The 15,377-nt window shown below is 32.6% G+C and overlaps 1 protein-coding gene across 7 annotated transcripts in view; it reads right to left on the bottom strand.

Moving 5' to 3' along the window:
- LOC126768734 (guanine nucleotide exchange factor DBS-like) overlaps positions 1–15,377 on the bottom strand; it is a 76,355-nt gene that overhangs the window by 3,161 nt on the left and 57,817 nt on the right. For 5 of the 7 annotated variants that reach the window (XM_050487013.1, XM_050487051.1, XM_050487031.1 and 2 more), the window contains exons 12-18: positions 6,203–6,337; positions 4,425–4,610; positions 4,122–4,313; positions 3,859–3,984; positions 3,578–3,775; positions 2,905–3,110; positions 2,535–2,691 (exon numbers count right to left, since the gene is read on the bottom strand). In XM_050487013.1, coding sequence (XP_050342970.1) covers positions 2,535–2,691; positions 2,905–3,110; positions 3,578–3,775; positions 3,859–3,984; positions 4,122–4,313; positions 4,425–4,610; positions 6,203–6,337 — 1,200 coding nt within the window. Of the gene's footprint in view, positions 1–1,170; positions 2,004–2,534; positions 2,692–2,904; positions 3,111–3,577; positions 3,776–3,858; positions 3,985–4,121; positions 4,314–4,424; positions 4,611–6,202; positions 6,338–15,377 lie in introns of all 7 variants that reach the window. The other 2 variants (XR_007669255.1, XR_007669253.1) reach the window with 2 other exon arrangements.

The raw sequence follows: 15,377 nt of genomic DNA, 5'->3' as shown, positions 1-15,377 counted from the left end.
TCAATTTTTTTTAATAATATATGTACTTTAGTGATCTCATTAATATATATTATTTATATTAGCTGTATTTATTAAAATCAGCTTATAGTATGTGAACTTTAATTATATTATGTTGTTACAATTAAAATTATACATTTTTTTTTGAAGTCGAATCTTATAATTAGCCGTGCATGTTTTACATGGAACGCAAATTCGAATAATTTTATATATAATAGTATGAATAATAATAAGTGTTTCAAGAATTGTGTTCGTATATAATTCACGCGAAATAGATAGAATTTAGTTATAGCATAGTTTTGATAATCGATATACCTGTAAAGAAAAGACAATTCGGGAAGCATTTTTAACGAACAGAGTGTAGATAAAGTAGATAATAAAATATTTTACATAAATAAATGTACCTAATTATCGACCAAGATATTGTATGTATAATGTCTTGTATACGTTAAAATCTTTATACATATTATATAAATAAAAAAAAATTGTGTATATTTAATACTTTTGCAGTAGACTGTTACGTCTAGCCAGAGAAGGAACGGAAGTACATAGAATAGTTATATACATAGTATAGTTATATAGTACAGTATAGCAGACGGCATGTCAAAAGCCATGTGAGTGAATGATGGAAGCTGAGAGGCCGTGCTGGGTCAAGCTTACATTCTTCTTTTTTGTTTATATTATTTTTTTCAATTATTCTTTATTATTAAACAATATATTACTTGCAAGTACAATTAGAATATCATGTACATTATATACATACATACATGACTATAGTATCAAAATATTCTTTGTAGACCCAGACTAAGATGGCCGATTCTTAATCGTCGAGAAACTGCTATACAATATATTTTTCGAGTTCTATACTCATTAGGAATAGTTAAAATTAAATACCTTCTGGACGTGTCATTAAAATTAAAGTATTTACATAGAAGTTGATTTCAACACCTTAGTTTGTGACTACAAGACAGAAACGTGTGTTTAGAGTGAATTTATAACATATATGTATAGTATTTAAATTCTTATATTCTAATTTAAATAAAAATAAAGATCAAAATAATATTCTTCATAAACTTACTTAAGATACAAGACGTAAACAAAGCGAAGCGCATAATTGAACAAAATCGAAAAGCACACGACAATGAGTGACATAACAAACAAAACATGACTTACACGATAGTTAATGTTCTGCGAATACAACTGAAATATCCACTTTACGTCGTTGTCTTTGGTTACTTTAAACTTTGGATACGAAATCAGTCTCTTTCATTGTATTTACAAAGCCTCTATCGGTTTAGCCGTAGAGAAATTTTATCAGTACTGTGATACGTAAAATGTGGAGGTGGCTTGTGTCGAGCCCGATACTGAAAAGAATTGTACCATTCTGTGTATGGTACCGTTGAGACCGACGGCCTCCGTCACCTGTTGAACAACACAACATACAGCATGGCGGCCATTTTGACAACATACGCGTACCACAACATGGCGTCACGAACTGCCACAAAGCATTTAGAAAAGATACTTTGTGAGTATTGAGTACATTTTTACAGAGGTGAACTGTGCTAATCTAATGCCTGTAAGTCAGAAAAAACAGCGCTTATTATTTTAAAATATGTCTTAGATTTTTAAAATGTTTGTTTCTAAATTATAAGCGATGATAAGTGAGATGCAAAATCAAATATGCTGTGACGGCGTGAACTCAAGAGATTGTATCGTATCGTTTTTACAAAAGTATTTTTGAGTAGGGAATTCGTAGTCAAACACTAAGTCAGTAAAACTAAAAGTCTAGATCTACGTTACAACTTATACTACGAATTCTCTAATATAACGTTTGAAAGTTAGTTTTTGTCGAATCATAAACTTAAGAGCGGCGGACATTATTCCGGGAAGCGTTAAGTGCGTTCGGGTTGCTAGCTTTTCATGCTCTACCCGGTGACTATTTTGCCCGCATTCCTTTATAAATTCAATTAAACTTACATTTTGAGTGGATTTCACTTCACTCACAACTGCAAACCCAAAATTAGTTTATATTATTTTATGATTTAACCCTTATTAAGTAAAGCTATCCCAATAAAGCACCACTAAATGCTATTTCTGGTTAGTATATCGACATACGCGGCGAACAAAAATCTTACAAACATACAGAACAGCGAAAACGTCACTTGTATTTTAACCACAAAACAATGCATTTACAAGAATTTGCAATGAAAATTTCAAACTTACGTCTAACTCTTATAAAGTGATATAATTTAATGAACGAACCATAAAAGTAGCTAGGTATAAAATGTCACAAATGTGACGTATAGTTTGAAATAAAAGCTGAGATACCCGGAAAACTTTTAAGGTTAGCGCATTAAACTCGTTTATTTCTTTAACCGTATATAATGTACAATTTAAGAACCTCGCCCAGTGTCAAAATAAAAAAATAAAAAACAACATACTCCGTTCGAGTCTACAATATACACTGGAAACGTGTCACTGGGTGTCGGCGGCACGGCGACGAGTGATCATAGGGGGAGTGTAAGGAGGGTACGGACCGGTGCGTGTTCGGGCTCGTCGTCGTCGTCGTCCGAGGGGTCGGTGGACCAGCACGGCTCGTCGTGCGCGTCGCACGAGGCCGCGCGCGCCGGCGCCGCGCCGGGCCGCGCCGCCGCGCCCGCGCCCAGCTCCCACGAGCTCGCTTGGATCAGTGTCCTGTTGGTACACCTGCTTTTAGCACCGAGCTCCTTTACATTTACACGAGAACTGTCTATATCTGTACCGTACAAATTATGTGCCAGATAATGTTTAACCCACTGAAGAAAAATTCTGGTGAACTTTTAGCGATCATAGACCGTCACTGATAGCCAATTGCCAGCCCACCTGCGTGATGATTAGTTTACTATTTTCTGAATGTACTGAGCGTACCTGTGTTGCGCGCCGTACTGTCGCACTCGCTCGCCCTTGAGCTCGTTCAGCTGGTCGAGCAGCACGCGCTTGATGCGCTCCACCCACACGCGCTTGATCTCAGCGGTGGGCGCGGTGATGGTGTGTACTTCTGCGCGGCCCTGGCGCCAAACCTCGAACTTGCGCAGATCGCCCTTTACCGACTCCGTCAGTCCGATTTGTGACATCTGGATGGACAAGATCCATTTTTTTTTATTTAATTCGTTTTATTATTAATTTATATTTAAACACAAATTTCATTCAAATGCAAATACTGTCGTTCTAAAAGAAATTAGTTTGTTTCAAATGAGCCGCTGTTTTATTCGTCGTCGCTATATCTAAAATTTATTTTTTTTAGAATTTTGATATAAATACTAACCTATATGTTGACCGAGTTTTTAAATAAAGCCTAGTTTAAATAAAAATCATCCAACAGAGCCAAAATAATAATAATAATTAATAATAAACAAATTGCATACAACATTTTCGAAATTGTAATCAATATATATAATCTGCGCATCCAATCGATAATATTTTACTCTTTATATCTGGGTCACGTTTATATTATAATAAGGTTTAGCTTAAATTTGCCAATTATTATAAAAATAACCGCAAAATTTATAGTATTTGGTTATGTTCTTGTAAGTTCACTTACTTGGAGATCATGTTTAAAGTGATAAGTTGCTTTGTTATGACTGTTCTTTGTAGCGGATTTGCAAAAAAGCATAGCTTTTTCGTAAAGAAAAATATGTCGACGTCTCGGCCGTATCCTCAGTCGGAGATCACGTTTGTTCTCCGACACAACAAGAAATGAACTCTGCAATAATAGCTCGCCTTGTTGACTCAAGTCCACCTGAATTTAAGTATGTATATTAGTAAAAAAATCAAACGACGATGAGAAATTTAATAAATATGTATATCTAAACTTTTACTTACAGGAACTCCAGTAATGGCTATCTGATGCATTGAGTCGTTAACACACTTGAGAACGACGAGCATGCAGTCAAGCGCTTGTTGTAAGCCGGAGCTCATTGAACCGCACTCACTATACCGTAGTAAATCCTAAAAAAAAAACCATAAGTCTGAAGATATTTATAAGAAAATAAAGTACATAAAATGAAATAGATCGATACACTCGTCTTGCAATAGTGTTTAATCCAATATGTAAAAAGTGTAATATATTAATGACATGAATTAACCTTAAGTAACAGTTGATATTTTGTGATTCTCTGCACTGGTTTAAGGAGGTACGCGGCTAAAGGTAATTTGTGTCCAAGGCGCTGCTGGCAAGCCTGGAGAAATAGGTGAGTGTCCACTAACGTTTCTCGTAGCCTTTCCGACCGCGGGATGTTTTGGCAGTAGTAGCTGTATAGGCGGAAAAAAGTCTCTCTCTGCGAACAGTGAAAAAAATACTTTCATAAATGTCCTTTATGATCTTATCTAAATCAATATAAATCTAAACATAATTTTAATATAAGCACTAAAAGTATTTCCATTGTTACCTTTTCAACAAAACATAAGGCGACGAGTTCGGTTGCTGAAATTGATCTCTCCAAGTCTTTTAAGAAAATTTCTTGATGGAATGTAAATAGCTCGTGTAAATTTCCAAATAATACTTCCGTTTGTCCGACTAAGGCAGCTGGTAAAACGTGTTGATTTTCTGGTTTTTCGATTTCTTCTTTATAACCCTGGAAAATGAACCACATGATAAAAAATGTATATAAAAGGGTGTATGGGTGTGTATATCACAAGTGTATATTATACAAGTAAAAATTAGGTCTTTATAACAGTACCGAGTTAGTAATAGTTGAATAGTGACTTATAGTATCACACCATTCCTTTAATCGTTTGTCGTAATCTTCATATATGGCTTCCAAGCATTCACATTCTGATGGAGTTAAATCCTTCTGAAATTTGCGTTTTAAATATTGCAATGTCGATGTCCAATTGTTGATTGAAGTGTTTCTTGGCAAAGTTCTTCTTTTATCAGAATTTTGATATTTTTTGTAGTTTCTAGTTGTGTACGAATATTTATAATGTTTGTAGTTACAGTATTTTGGAAATTTAGACCGTTGTCTTGACGGAAAAGTTGATTGTAAGCTGTGAACATAGCTACCTCCATTACTTTTTTCACATATTGATGAATTCGTTTTTGAATGGGAAATCGTAGAATAATGGTCTTTGATAGTATTATTCCATTCTTTCATTATCCTCTTATAATCAGTCAAAATCGTTTTTAAAATATCTTGTGAATTTGTAGCACTATTCATAGTTTTCCTCAGTTCTGTGCAACTGTTAGAAAGTAATTGAGAATCCTTTGTTAATGATGAATAAGTTGAATATTCAGGGGTTAAAATATGCACATCTATCTCACGACATCCATAAATGGGATTTTTAACAAGTTCTGGCAAATCAACCATAGTCGGTGCTGTTGTTATGGACTCAGCATTGTTGTCCTCAGAAACAGTTACAATATCAGAATCGGTCAAATAGGAAATTTTTTCTTCTGTTTTCTTTACATTATCATAACCAGGCAATGGTTTTCCGTAAAAGAAATTACCAGTAAATGGTTCCATATGAACTGGCTTAATATTTCGCTGGAGACACTTAACACGCTTAGTTTTACTTAGATCACTTACAGTTTTCTTGGGTTTTTTGTTTTTTGACAATCTTTCTTTTTCGAAGAGATTAATCTGATTAGTGTAATCACTGAAGAGGGTAGAGTCTGAAGCAGTTCGCGGTAGCCGTTTGCTTTTTGTTGTGGAATTATTATTTTTTCTATAATACCACGAATATGAAGTACCGACACTACGATTTGCTGAAGATAGGTCGTATTTTCCGTATTTCATTTTACAGCGTGCGATGAAGTGCAGAACGCGACCGAGGACCTGCACTGGCGAACACTTGGCGAATGTGTAATATACATTGCGTTCCGCTTGCTGCCTCCGCGTACTAGTTTGCGTGCGCCGTATCGAATGCATCAGAGGTATATGCCTTGTGAGACGTCAGATGGTCCGTGACTGCCCACTGAATGTTCTTAACCATGTAATCCATGCGCTACTTCGAATATATTGACATATTTAATTTATAGAGCGAATAACTTATGGGAGATATCGTGCCATAGTAAATGGACTGTAACGTGTTGTAGTGCTGTCAAAATAAATATAAAGAATCTTCCCAGGAATTTAAGTGTTGACGGTTTAAAATACGGAACTATTATCAAGGTAATCTTATTCCTCTATTTTAAATTGAAGACACAAGTAATGTTTTTATAACTTACAGAAAGTATAGATCCAAGTTCTTGCACATAAGCCCTTTCAGTTTGCAGCAGCTCAGCGAGCACGTGACCGCGCCGTGAACGCCGCGCCTCTGCGTCCTCGCCCCCTGAACTTTCTGAACCTCCTGATGTTTCCATCTGTAAATTAACGTTTTTTTTTAAACAAACATACATACGATACGACTTCCTCTTTAAATTTTTTTATCACTTACTGTGTGTTTGAGTTATCTGGATAGAACTAAATATAATAAACAATCTTAAAAAAGCGCCGTGAAACTGCGTTTTGTTTATTTCCTCTTGATAAAAGGATGAAACATGATTATCACAATGGAAGCTTTAAATTGAATTGAAATTATGACTTTTTGAAAGCACTTTTTTATTACTAAAACTAAGAAGAGATTTTGGCAATCATTTAAAATAAAACTCAAGCATTAACATTGAAAATAAATAAAAGATTGTGTACAATTTTGACAAGATTACGCTTTTATGACATGTTTCACAATTGACAATTGGCAGGTATAAATTCAGAAGTATTGGCCTTTGAACCTTTATTAGATTATAAGTACAATAGAACTAGAAGCAGTAAATAATTAAATAATAACATGTATATTTTATTAATCAAATTTATATAAGCGTGTTGGGGTTAAAAAAATAATATTTTTATTATTTAGAAATAAAGTTCAAATATTAGTTACACCATATCTGTTGAGTGCTTAATATTTTGATAAAAAGTGATGTTGTTAAACGAGATTTAAGAGCAATTTCCGTTATTTTACCGTTGGGATGTCCGTGTAGTTGTATAACTTTCACGCACGAAATGGAAAAAAAAATAATTATACACAATTTGTCGAGTGTTTAAGTTATTAAATAATACGTTCGTTGTAAACATAACTAATATTATATCATTTTATTGAAATATACAAAAAAAAGTATTTAAAATGAAGTAATCATGTAAAATTTTTCGTTTTACATGATGTCGTAAACAAAGCTCTAATGTGTATTTTATATAAGATTACTTACATTTTTATGAGGTTCAGAAAAATCCTTAACAATTTTATAACCCGTTTTCAAAACAACATTAATAGTCTCCATTTCTAAAATTTATTAAACCATGTATACACACACACTTATTTTGATTAACTTTCACAAAATATAATTACAGAAAAATAAATTTCACGCACGCATTTCATAATTTCGAATTTTCTAAAGTGAAGATGATAGAGCAGGACACATGCCGTGTGCCTTTTGCAGTGTGTAAGAATAAGGAACTGATGGCTGGGATGTGAAGGGGGCGCGGGAATATGTTGGGACCGTAAAAAAAGTTGTTGCCACCACTTCACCGCTGTACTGACGAGATGTCTGCTCTACTTTAGGTTACAGTTAGCTAAGATCATTTAGACGATAATTTAAAGATCAACTGGTATTTAAACACCAATTTCAGTATTTCTAAATTATCGAATTTCTCTTTGTATATTGATTTTAAATAAAAAATCTATGTACAAAAAAAAATAATCTCCCAGAAAATATTTTTATTATGACACTAATTTGAAACAAAACATAATAAACGAGATCAATTGTTGTATTGTGCTTACTCGGTCAGTATTTTATTAAACTGATAAAGTAGAGCATATTTTTCGTTGTGTTTTTTGCATCTGTTACAAAGGGCGAGCGTGTTGTGTACAGCATTCTACTAAGCACGAAATATTTATCGATTACTTGTGTGCGTGCCTGTACGAGTGTAAGTGAAGCACACCTGCCGAGAGTTCCGTAGTAACTGGGGTCAAAATCTTTGTCTATTATGCTCTGCTGCATTGATCTCAACGGCTGTCTAAATCAAGACTCAATGTACGTTTTTTTTTTAATTTCCAACATCTGTGAGATTTTTTGTTTAGAGCGGACGTTTATGAGATAAGCACGTGCTGTGTGGAGGAAGGACCTAATACTATGATTCTGAATGTGGGAAAGTAACGTAGCTTGGTTTTATGGTATATTTTTTGTAACTTAATGGCTAGGATTATATTTCATAAATATTGACGTATTGCTGATTCGTTTTATAATAATATAATATAGATATGTACGCTTTTTCTATGGCATATTACCCATGACCCCAACAGACTCGCGGTGCACTTGAACTGATTGACCATATTATATCCTCAATTGCTACACAAGTGCGCTGGCGCAATCGTTGTCGTAACTAAAGAAGCAATAATACACAAAACGGACCTCAAAAGACAGACACTTACTTTTAATCGTAAATTTTTATTATTCTTTCATATTGACATTTCCTAACCCTTCTTTATTCTCAGGATATAATTAAAAATCACCATGTTTTTATTTTTAAATAAATCAATTCGGTCAATTCCGAGTGTTCACCCATGAGCCATGCGTGTTAAATTGATAAAAAATTAAATGTAATAATAATATTATATTTTTACCGAATGTATATATAATGTAAGGAATCTTCAAATATACATACATATATAGTTTATAGAGTTAGCAATATGTATATGACTTTGTTCACGAATATAAAGAAATATCATTGAAGATCACTCGAGACTGTGAACTAATTATAATCTTTGTTAAGCTAATATAAAGGTTATAATAAAAACAGGTGAACAGTTGCGTAACTGACTTTGAACCGGGAAAACGACCGTTACACTAATCGACTACATGAAACTCACACTGGTTCCATTGAAAGTAAGAAGTTAATATGGAGCGATATTAATTAATATAATTTTTATACTTTTTATACAATTAGATGTCTTTCATTAACATAAATGTTTAATAATTACAATATATTAACTCCAATCACTTGGGTTATATATAAAAAAAGTTTGTTTTATACATTGTCTTATGAATCTTGTTACTGGCTGACAAGGCTGTTTATAAAAAAAAAACATTGGACCGTACTTTTTTTAATTGCGAATTAAATATTAATGATAAGTAAGCTACAGCTCGCATGAAATGATTCTTAATATTTTTTTGTAATTTTTTATTTGTTACGATCCACGCGCTACCTATTGCACATTGATGGTAATATAACTTAACTTTTGCGCAAACCCCAAAAACAACTGTACAACGTTTAAACTTTATTATAAAGGAGGTCCGAATACATAGAGTACTTAAGCAAGCGTTCATTTTATATGAAAAAAATACTAGAAAGTTCAAATGATACTTTTTGTTTACAAAACCAACCATATCCATCTGGTCGCTAATGGTAACATTTAGATTGTAACCTTATTTTATACGTAGATCTGTAAAAGCACATCAAGCTGGGTCATTTTATAGCCTAGTAAAGTTTCCATTACCGGCAGGCACAGTTCCAATCTGTTAAGCTCAGTTATATGGGTTTATTTATTGCTTGATTCAAGTATGTGAAGATTGATTGATGTTGATCATGTCAAGATACCACTGCTGTCCTCATTTAAACGACTAGAAATAAAACATTTAAAAAAATTATAATAATTTAAGTATATTCGTAAAAGTATTGGAATGAATTACAAACGGTTTCGAGATAATTGTAATACATTTAAATATTAATGCGTTTACATTATCAATATGTACGTAGTGAAACGTGACATATATCCATTACAAAAGTATTTAAGGAATTACTTTAATTTGTAAGACAAAGCAAGCAGATTTTCCTTACAAATTGTTAACTATTATTTTTTTATTCTTTTTTTTTTTTTTTATAGAATAGGAAGGCGGACGAGCATATGGGCCACCTGATGGTAAGTGGTCACCAACGCTCTTAGACATTGGCATTGTAAGAAATGTCAACCATCGCTTACATATCCAATGCGCCACCAACCTTGGGAACTAAGATTTTATGTCCCTTGTGCCTGTAATTACACTGGCTCACTCACCCTTCAAACCGGAACACAACAATATCAAGTATTGCTGTTTTGCGGTAGAATATCTGATGAGTGGGTGGTACCTACCCAGACGAGCTTGCACAAAGCTCTACCACCAGTAAATTCATTTATCCCATGTATGTATATATATAATAAATTTATGTATTGGTAGTCAAAGAAAAACCACAGGTTCGGCAAAGAAAATACTCTAACCGGTTTTTTATCAATAAATTAATAACCAGGAGGCGATCGTTTCATTTTCAAGGTGTGCTATCATCCATGAAATCACTAACTACCTTTTGCACACAAACGTCCCTTACAGTATTTTATCCTAAGAGACATTTTGAAGTGTTTCTGGGAACCTGTTGTTAAACCGTACAATTGCCACACAAAAAAATTACAGACTGCATTTATTTTTGTTAATTCAAACAAAATAATTTACAAAGGTAATTTATTAAATTCGATGTTATATATATATATGATATGTATGTGCTATTTAAAATTAATTAATTTCATAGAAAACATACGAGTAACGTCTGTGGAACGTTTTTGAATGCTAATGAATACAAACAATAGTTGTTGTTTTTTAGTTCTTTTGATGCTAAATTGATGTTGATAAAGGAAATAAAGACGTCGATTAACACTCCATTAGTAGACACGTCAATTAATAGCTCGGTATAAGATTTCCGGAAATGAAGCTGAGATGTTTTCTAATCGGTATTTTATAAATATTGACTGTTAAAGTTTTATCTAAATGTATTTTCACTATACCTTGTTTTTGTATATTTGATACATAATTTTAATTTAAGTAAAATAGAACAGAGATTAAGTCTAATTAAATATATTTCATGCACCAATTAAGTTTTCACTTATTACTTATACAAAATATAAGCCTGTTAAAATATTCTGAATATAACATTACATATAAAAAATTTGAGCACAGACTAAAAATACAAACTGAGAAATCATAGAGTATATAGAGTATTTTGACTTTTGTCGTCGTCAAAATATCTGACACCGACCATAATTTTGTCGAAGTTGTTGAGATTGTTATTTTTGTAGCACTCAATGATTTATTTTGATGAAATTTGCAAATAACTAATTTCATATTCAAAGTTCGGTATAAAATTACATATATTGAATCTATATACCTATAATAATTACATATCAAATATTAGTTGTTATTTTCAGAACTATGTTATTTATATAGTGTGTTATGTTAATTTAGATAGCATAAATAGCACAAACAATTATTATCTTGCAATAACTTAAATATAACAATAATAATATATATATATATACACATATATATATAAGTGAAAAAAGTACTACAATATAAAGTTAAATTTATTTTTTATCGAACTCCTCGAATTCCTATTGTTATTTGTTACGTCATGTTATTATTTGTTACGTCATGTTATATTGAAAAATATATTTAAATATTTATCAAATTACAATTAGTTCACATAATAGGTTTATTAAAGCTTAAAGTATTAATAGTATTAACACAAAAAAGGAAGGAATCATTGACTCACTTTGTTAAATTTCCAATTGAGTTCTTCTAGAACTTGTACCCAATTCATATGGTAACTTTTTGCATATCGTTTATCGCCTTCATGAGGCGGCCTCGGCACCAAATATTTCTTTCCCATTTTGTTAATTACTTGTTGTCTTAAAACTACACCCTCGTCGTCTGATACTTCGGATTTCATTAAAGCAATACTCGTAGCATCACATTTATTAATTATTTTAAACATTTTTTTAGGAAACCATTTTAATCCGACGCGTTTAAATGCTGACATATTATTTAAATACTATTGATATTTATGGAATCATATATATATTAATTCTCCTTGCATAAAATCGATAAAAGGGTACAGAAATATACAGTTAAAATTAATTTTATAACGATAGAGGCGATGTAAGGGTCCGTTCACACAGACCGGCTCGGAGAGCATCGGCCTGCTTTTTTCTTTTCACACAGACCGGGTCGTATACGCTTGGAATTGGCCGGAGCGGAGCCGCCAACTATTTCACATCGACCGGCTGGAAGAGATCTGAAAGCGGGTGCGAGCGAGAAAGAGCACGCAAGCGGAGCCGGTCGGCTCCTTTTATTACTTCACACGAAGCGCGTTCAGGCATTTTTAATGACAAAAAAGGTGCAAATGCAAAAATAAACTTTACTACAATCACTCAAAACACTGTTTCCAACGTGATAAAAATCTGCTCTCCTCTCCGAGCCGGTCTGTGTGAACGGACCCTAATGAGGTCGAAGTGCGTTCTTCCGGCAAGATTCTGTTGATAATGAAAGCGAAACATACTAATATAGCTAAACCGTCGTAGCATTTTGTTAATTTTTCTTGATTACGTAAGCGCTAGGAAACAATGAAAATAAATTAATGTCATAAAATGCAACACTTCGATTTAATGTTTCTTTTAACTTGACACTTCAAATTCGTCTTTGTTACCTATTTTATATTGTTATCGTCGAAGTAAATTTTATTATGGGCGAGTCTTATTTATGTTGAAGGAAAACAATTATTCAACAATAATATTTCATTAGAGTAAGATTTTATTATACACCATTCATTTACCGTTTGGCTTATCTTGACCGATAAATTGTTTACTTAAAATGTTTAATTAGCAAGTATAGAAAGACGTAAAGAGTCATCGTATTTAAATCATGTCGAATTAATTGCAATGACCCGGATGATCATAGCAACCGTACCATTTTGAAACGAAACTCGAATCATAGCGCCCCTATCGATAACCGGTCTGTGCCTGCGCATGCCAGGAAGTGGGGCAGTAGAAACTTGGAACCCACGTGCATTAACGACCTTCAAGACAGATAACCGAAAAAAATATAAACAGGAATTTCATAATTAACTAAATGTTGACATGTCTAGATAGTTGAACTTAGGTAAGGTAATAAATACTTATAAGTAAAAAAAGCTTATGTATTAGGTACATAAAAAAAAAATTCAAAGTTATGAATCTGGTTGTTAGGTGATTGTTGGTTGTAGCTATTAGATGTTATGAACAACTCGGTTTTTTTTAACTGGTAATCTTTTGTTAATGTTGTTAAAAAATATAAATACAATTCTTTTTTCACTTTAATATCGATTACACTACACATCCAAGACACTTTTTACAACCTTGCTAAAATAAAGACATGTCAAACTATGTTTGTCACTTAGATTATATCCTACGTATAACATACATATATACATACTAAGCTGTACATAACAGTCATTGGCTAGACGGAGACTAGTAAACAACCATTACGCGGAGGTAATTACCAGGTTAGTCCTATCACAAATGGAAATGATCCAGGCGCCTCAAAATGTTTCATATAGCGCCATAGTAGCGGTATGTCGTTCTAATGGTTGCATATTTATAGCGTTCTCTAATTACCATGTTATATACCTGGCGGCATTACGTCACACTGTAAGGCCGATCATCTAAGTCGACAAAATTAAAAATCGATTAGCTACTAACACTTAAAAGCATTTTGAAGCACTATAACCTTAGTAATGATATTCCCCATCATTAGGTAAAGTAACCGGTGAAAATGAAAGCTACACGTTGTTGATATTATGAGCGATATAAATAATAACGTATTCGATAGCATTGTCCTCGGTCGATTACCGACCTAATGATGGTTTAAAACAAGCTACGGACGAACTGCGACCTACCATTCGAGTCAACTTTAAAACACTTTCTCTAAGCCGAAGAATTTATTATGACGTATCAGCTAAATAGTAATTATTTATTTATGTAAGAATTTGTGAACATATGTTTCTATATTGTTTAATTCATTATAAATTTTTATGCAATCATGTGTTCGTTCGAAGGCACGTACGTACATAGCTACGCATGTTTTTTATTCATATTTTTTTTAATTTATTTTTATGTTTATTGCTCACTTCAAAAGAAGACGATATTTACTTGTTCAATAAGAGTTAAAATAATAATATATGCAGTTATTGCAATATCTGTCTAATGTCGATTTCGAAAAAGTAAATAAATATAAATAAACGTAAGTATAGATTAAAAAAATATTTATAATATTGCTACTAAACACACTGATCTTTAACCTTTGTCTTACCTAATGGTCTTATTACAAAATTGTAACATGACCTCTTTCAAATTATATATTTCGACATATAATTTGAAGAGGTTCCATTTAGAAATCGGATTCATGAACATTATAAAAATAAAGCGCGCCTTTACTGTGTCACTCAAAGGTAAAAGTTCTCAGTAAAGATAAACAATTATTATGATCCTATAAAACGATGAATTCGTGGAATTACTGTTATAATGATATCCTATTTCTTTGACGAATGGAGATATCATCGCAACTAGCCTCCCACGGCATTATTTCCTTTTATAAAGTACCACATAGTCGAGGTAATTTAATCTTTTTGTTTATTATTAACAAGATCTAAATTGAAGAATGTTTAGTAATCACCTTCGTTACGAAGAAAATATAGTTAAATAATCTGTCGGATCAACATTGCTTACGAATGCGGAAGTCGAAATAACAGGAAATAAAATATTTCACTTACACTGGTTTGAAAGTAACTTGACTAGGCCGGGAAGCGGTTGTCTGGTTCGCTTAAAAAGATTAAGGAAGCGAGAAAAAAGTTATTATATAATGTTCGCATCAAGCCCTAAGTAATTACTAAAAGTTGTCCAATAAGGTGTATGATTTTCACGTCTCTTTATTTTCGTCAATATCATGTCTATATTTATATTATTAAGCTAGTGTTGTTGTGGGAGAAATTGATATTCTTGGGAAATACCAAGCAATTTCAAATTTAATTTTTGTGTTTGATAATCTATTCAGTTTCATTTAAGCATTCTTTTGGTAGGAGGTAAGCTATGTACGTTATATTCACCCTACGAATTTGGGAACGAAGCAGTAACTAAAGACGTCAAACTAGTAAACTGTAGGCATCATGTTTACATTTTCATATTCAACTCGGGTGTAACCGCGGAGCACACTAGTTTTTTATATTATAAACTTACGGTTGTTTACTTTTTTAATTCTATTATATTATAACATAGCTTGCTATCTGTACAGAATAGGTACAGGTAGATACCGAAATATATCATAGTCGAAACAAACAGTGATTTATTGTACTTAATGATTTTATGAATTTAATTTTTTTGCGGTTCTTTTAAAATATAGACAAAGAAATAGAAATCGTCGCTGTGACATGACATTGCATTGACAAGACATTGGGTAATAGACCCAATGTCTTTCGTTGAGTAGGTAACATATTGTTAAAAGTATAACAGAAAATATTTCAAAGTGGTTA

The sequence above is a fragment of the Nymphalis io genome, chromosome 1, assembly GCF_905147045.1.
Source record: "Nymphalis io chromosome 1, ilAglIoxx1.1, whole genome shotgun sequence".
In the NCBI taxonomy this organism is placed as follows: Eukaryota; Metazoa; Arthropoda; class Insecta; order Lepidoptera; family Nymphalidae; genus Nymphalis; species Nymphalis io.
Note: the sequence above shows the minus strand (reverse complement) of the source record. Positions and strands in the feature narration are given on the sequence as shown.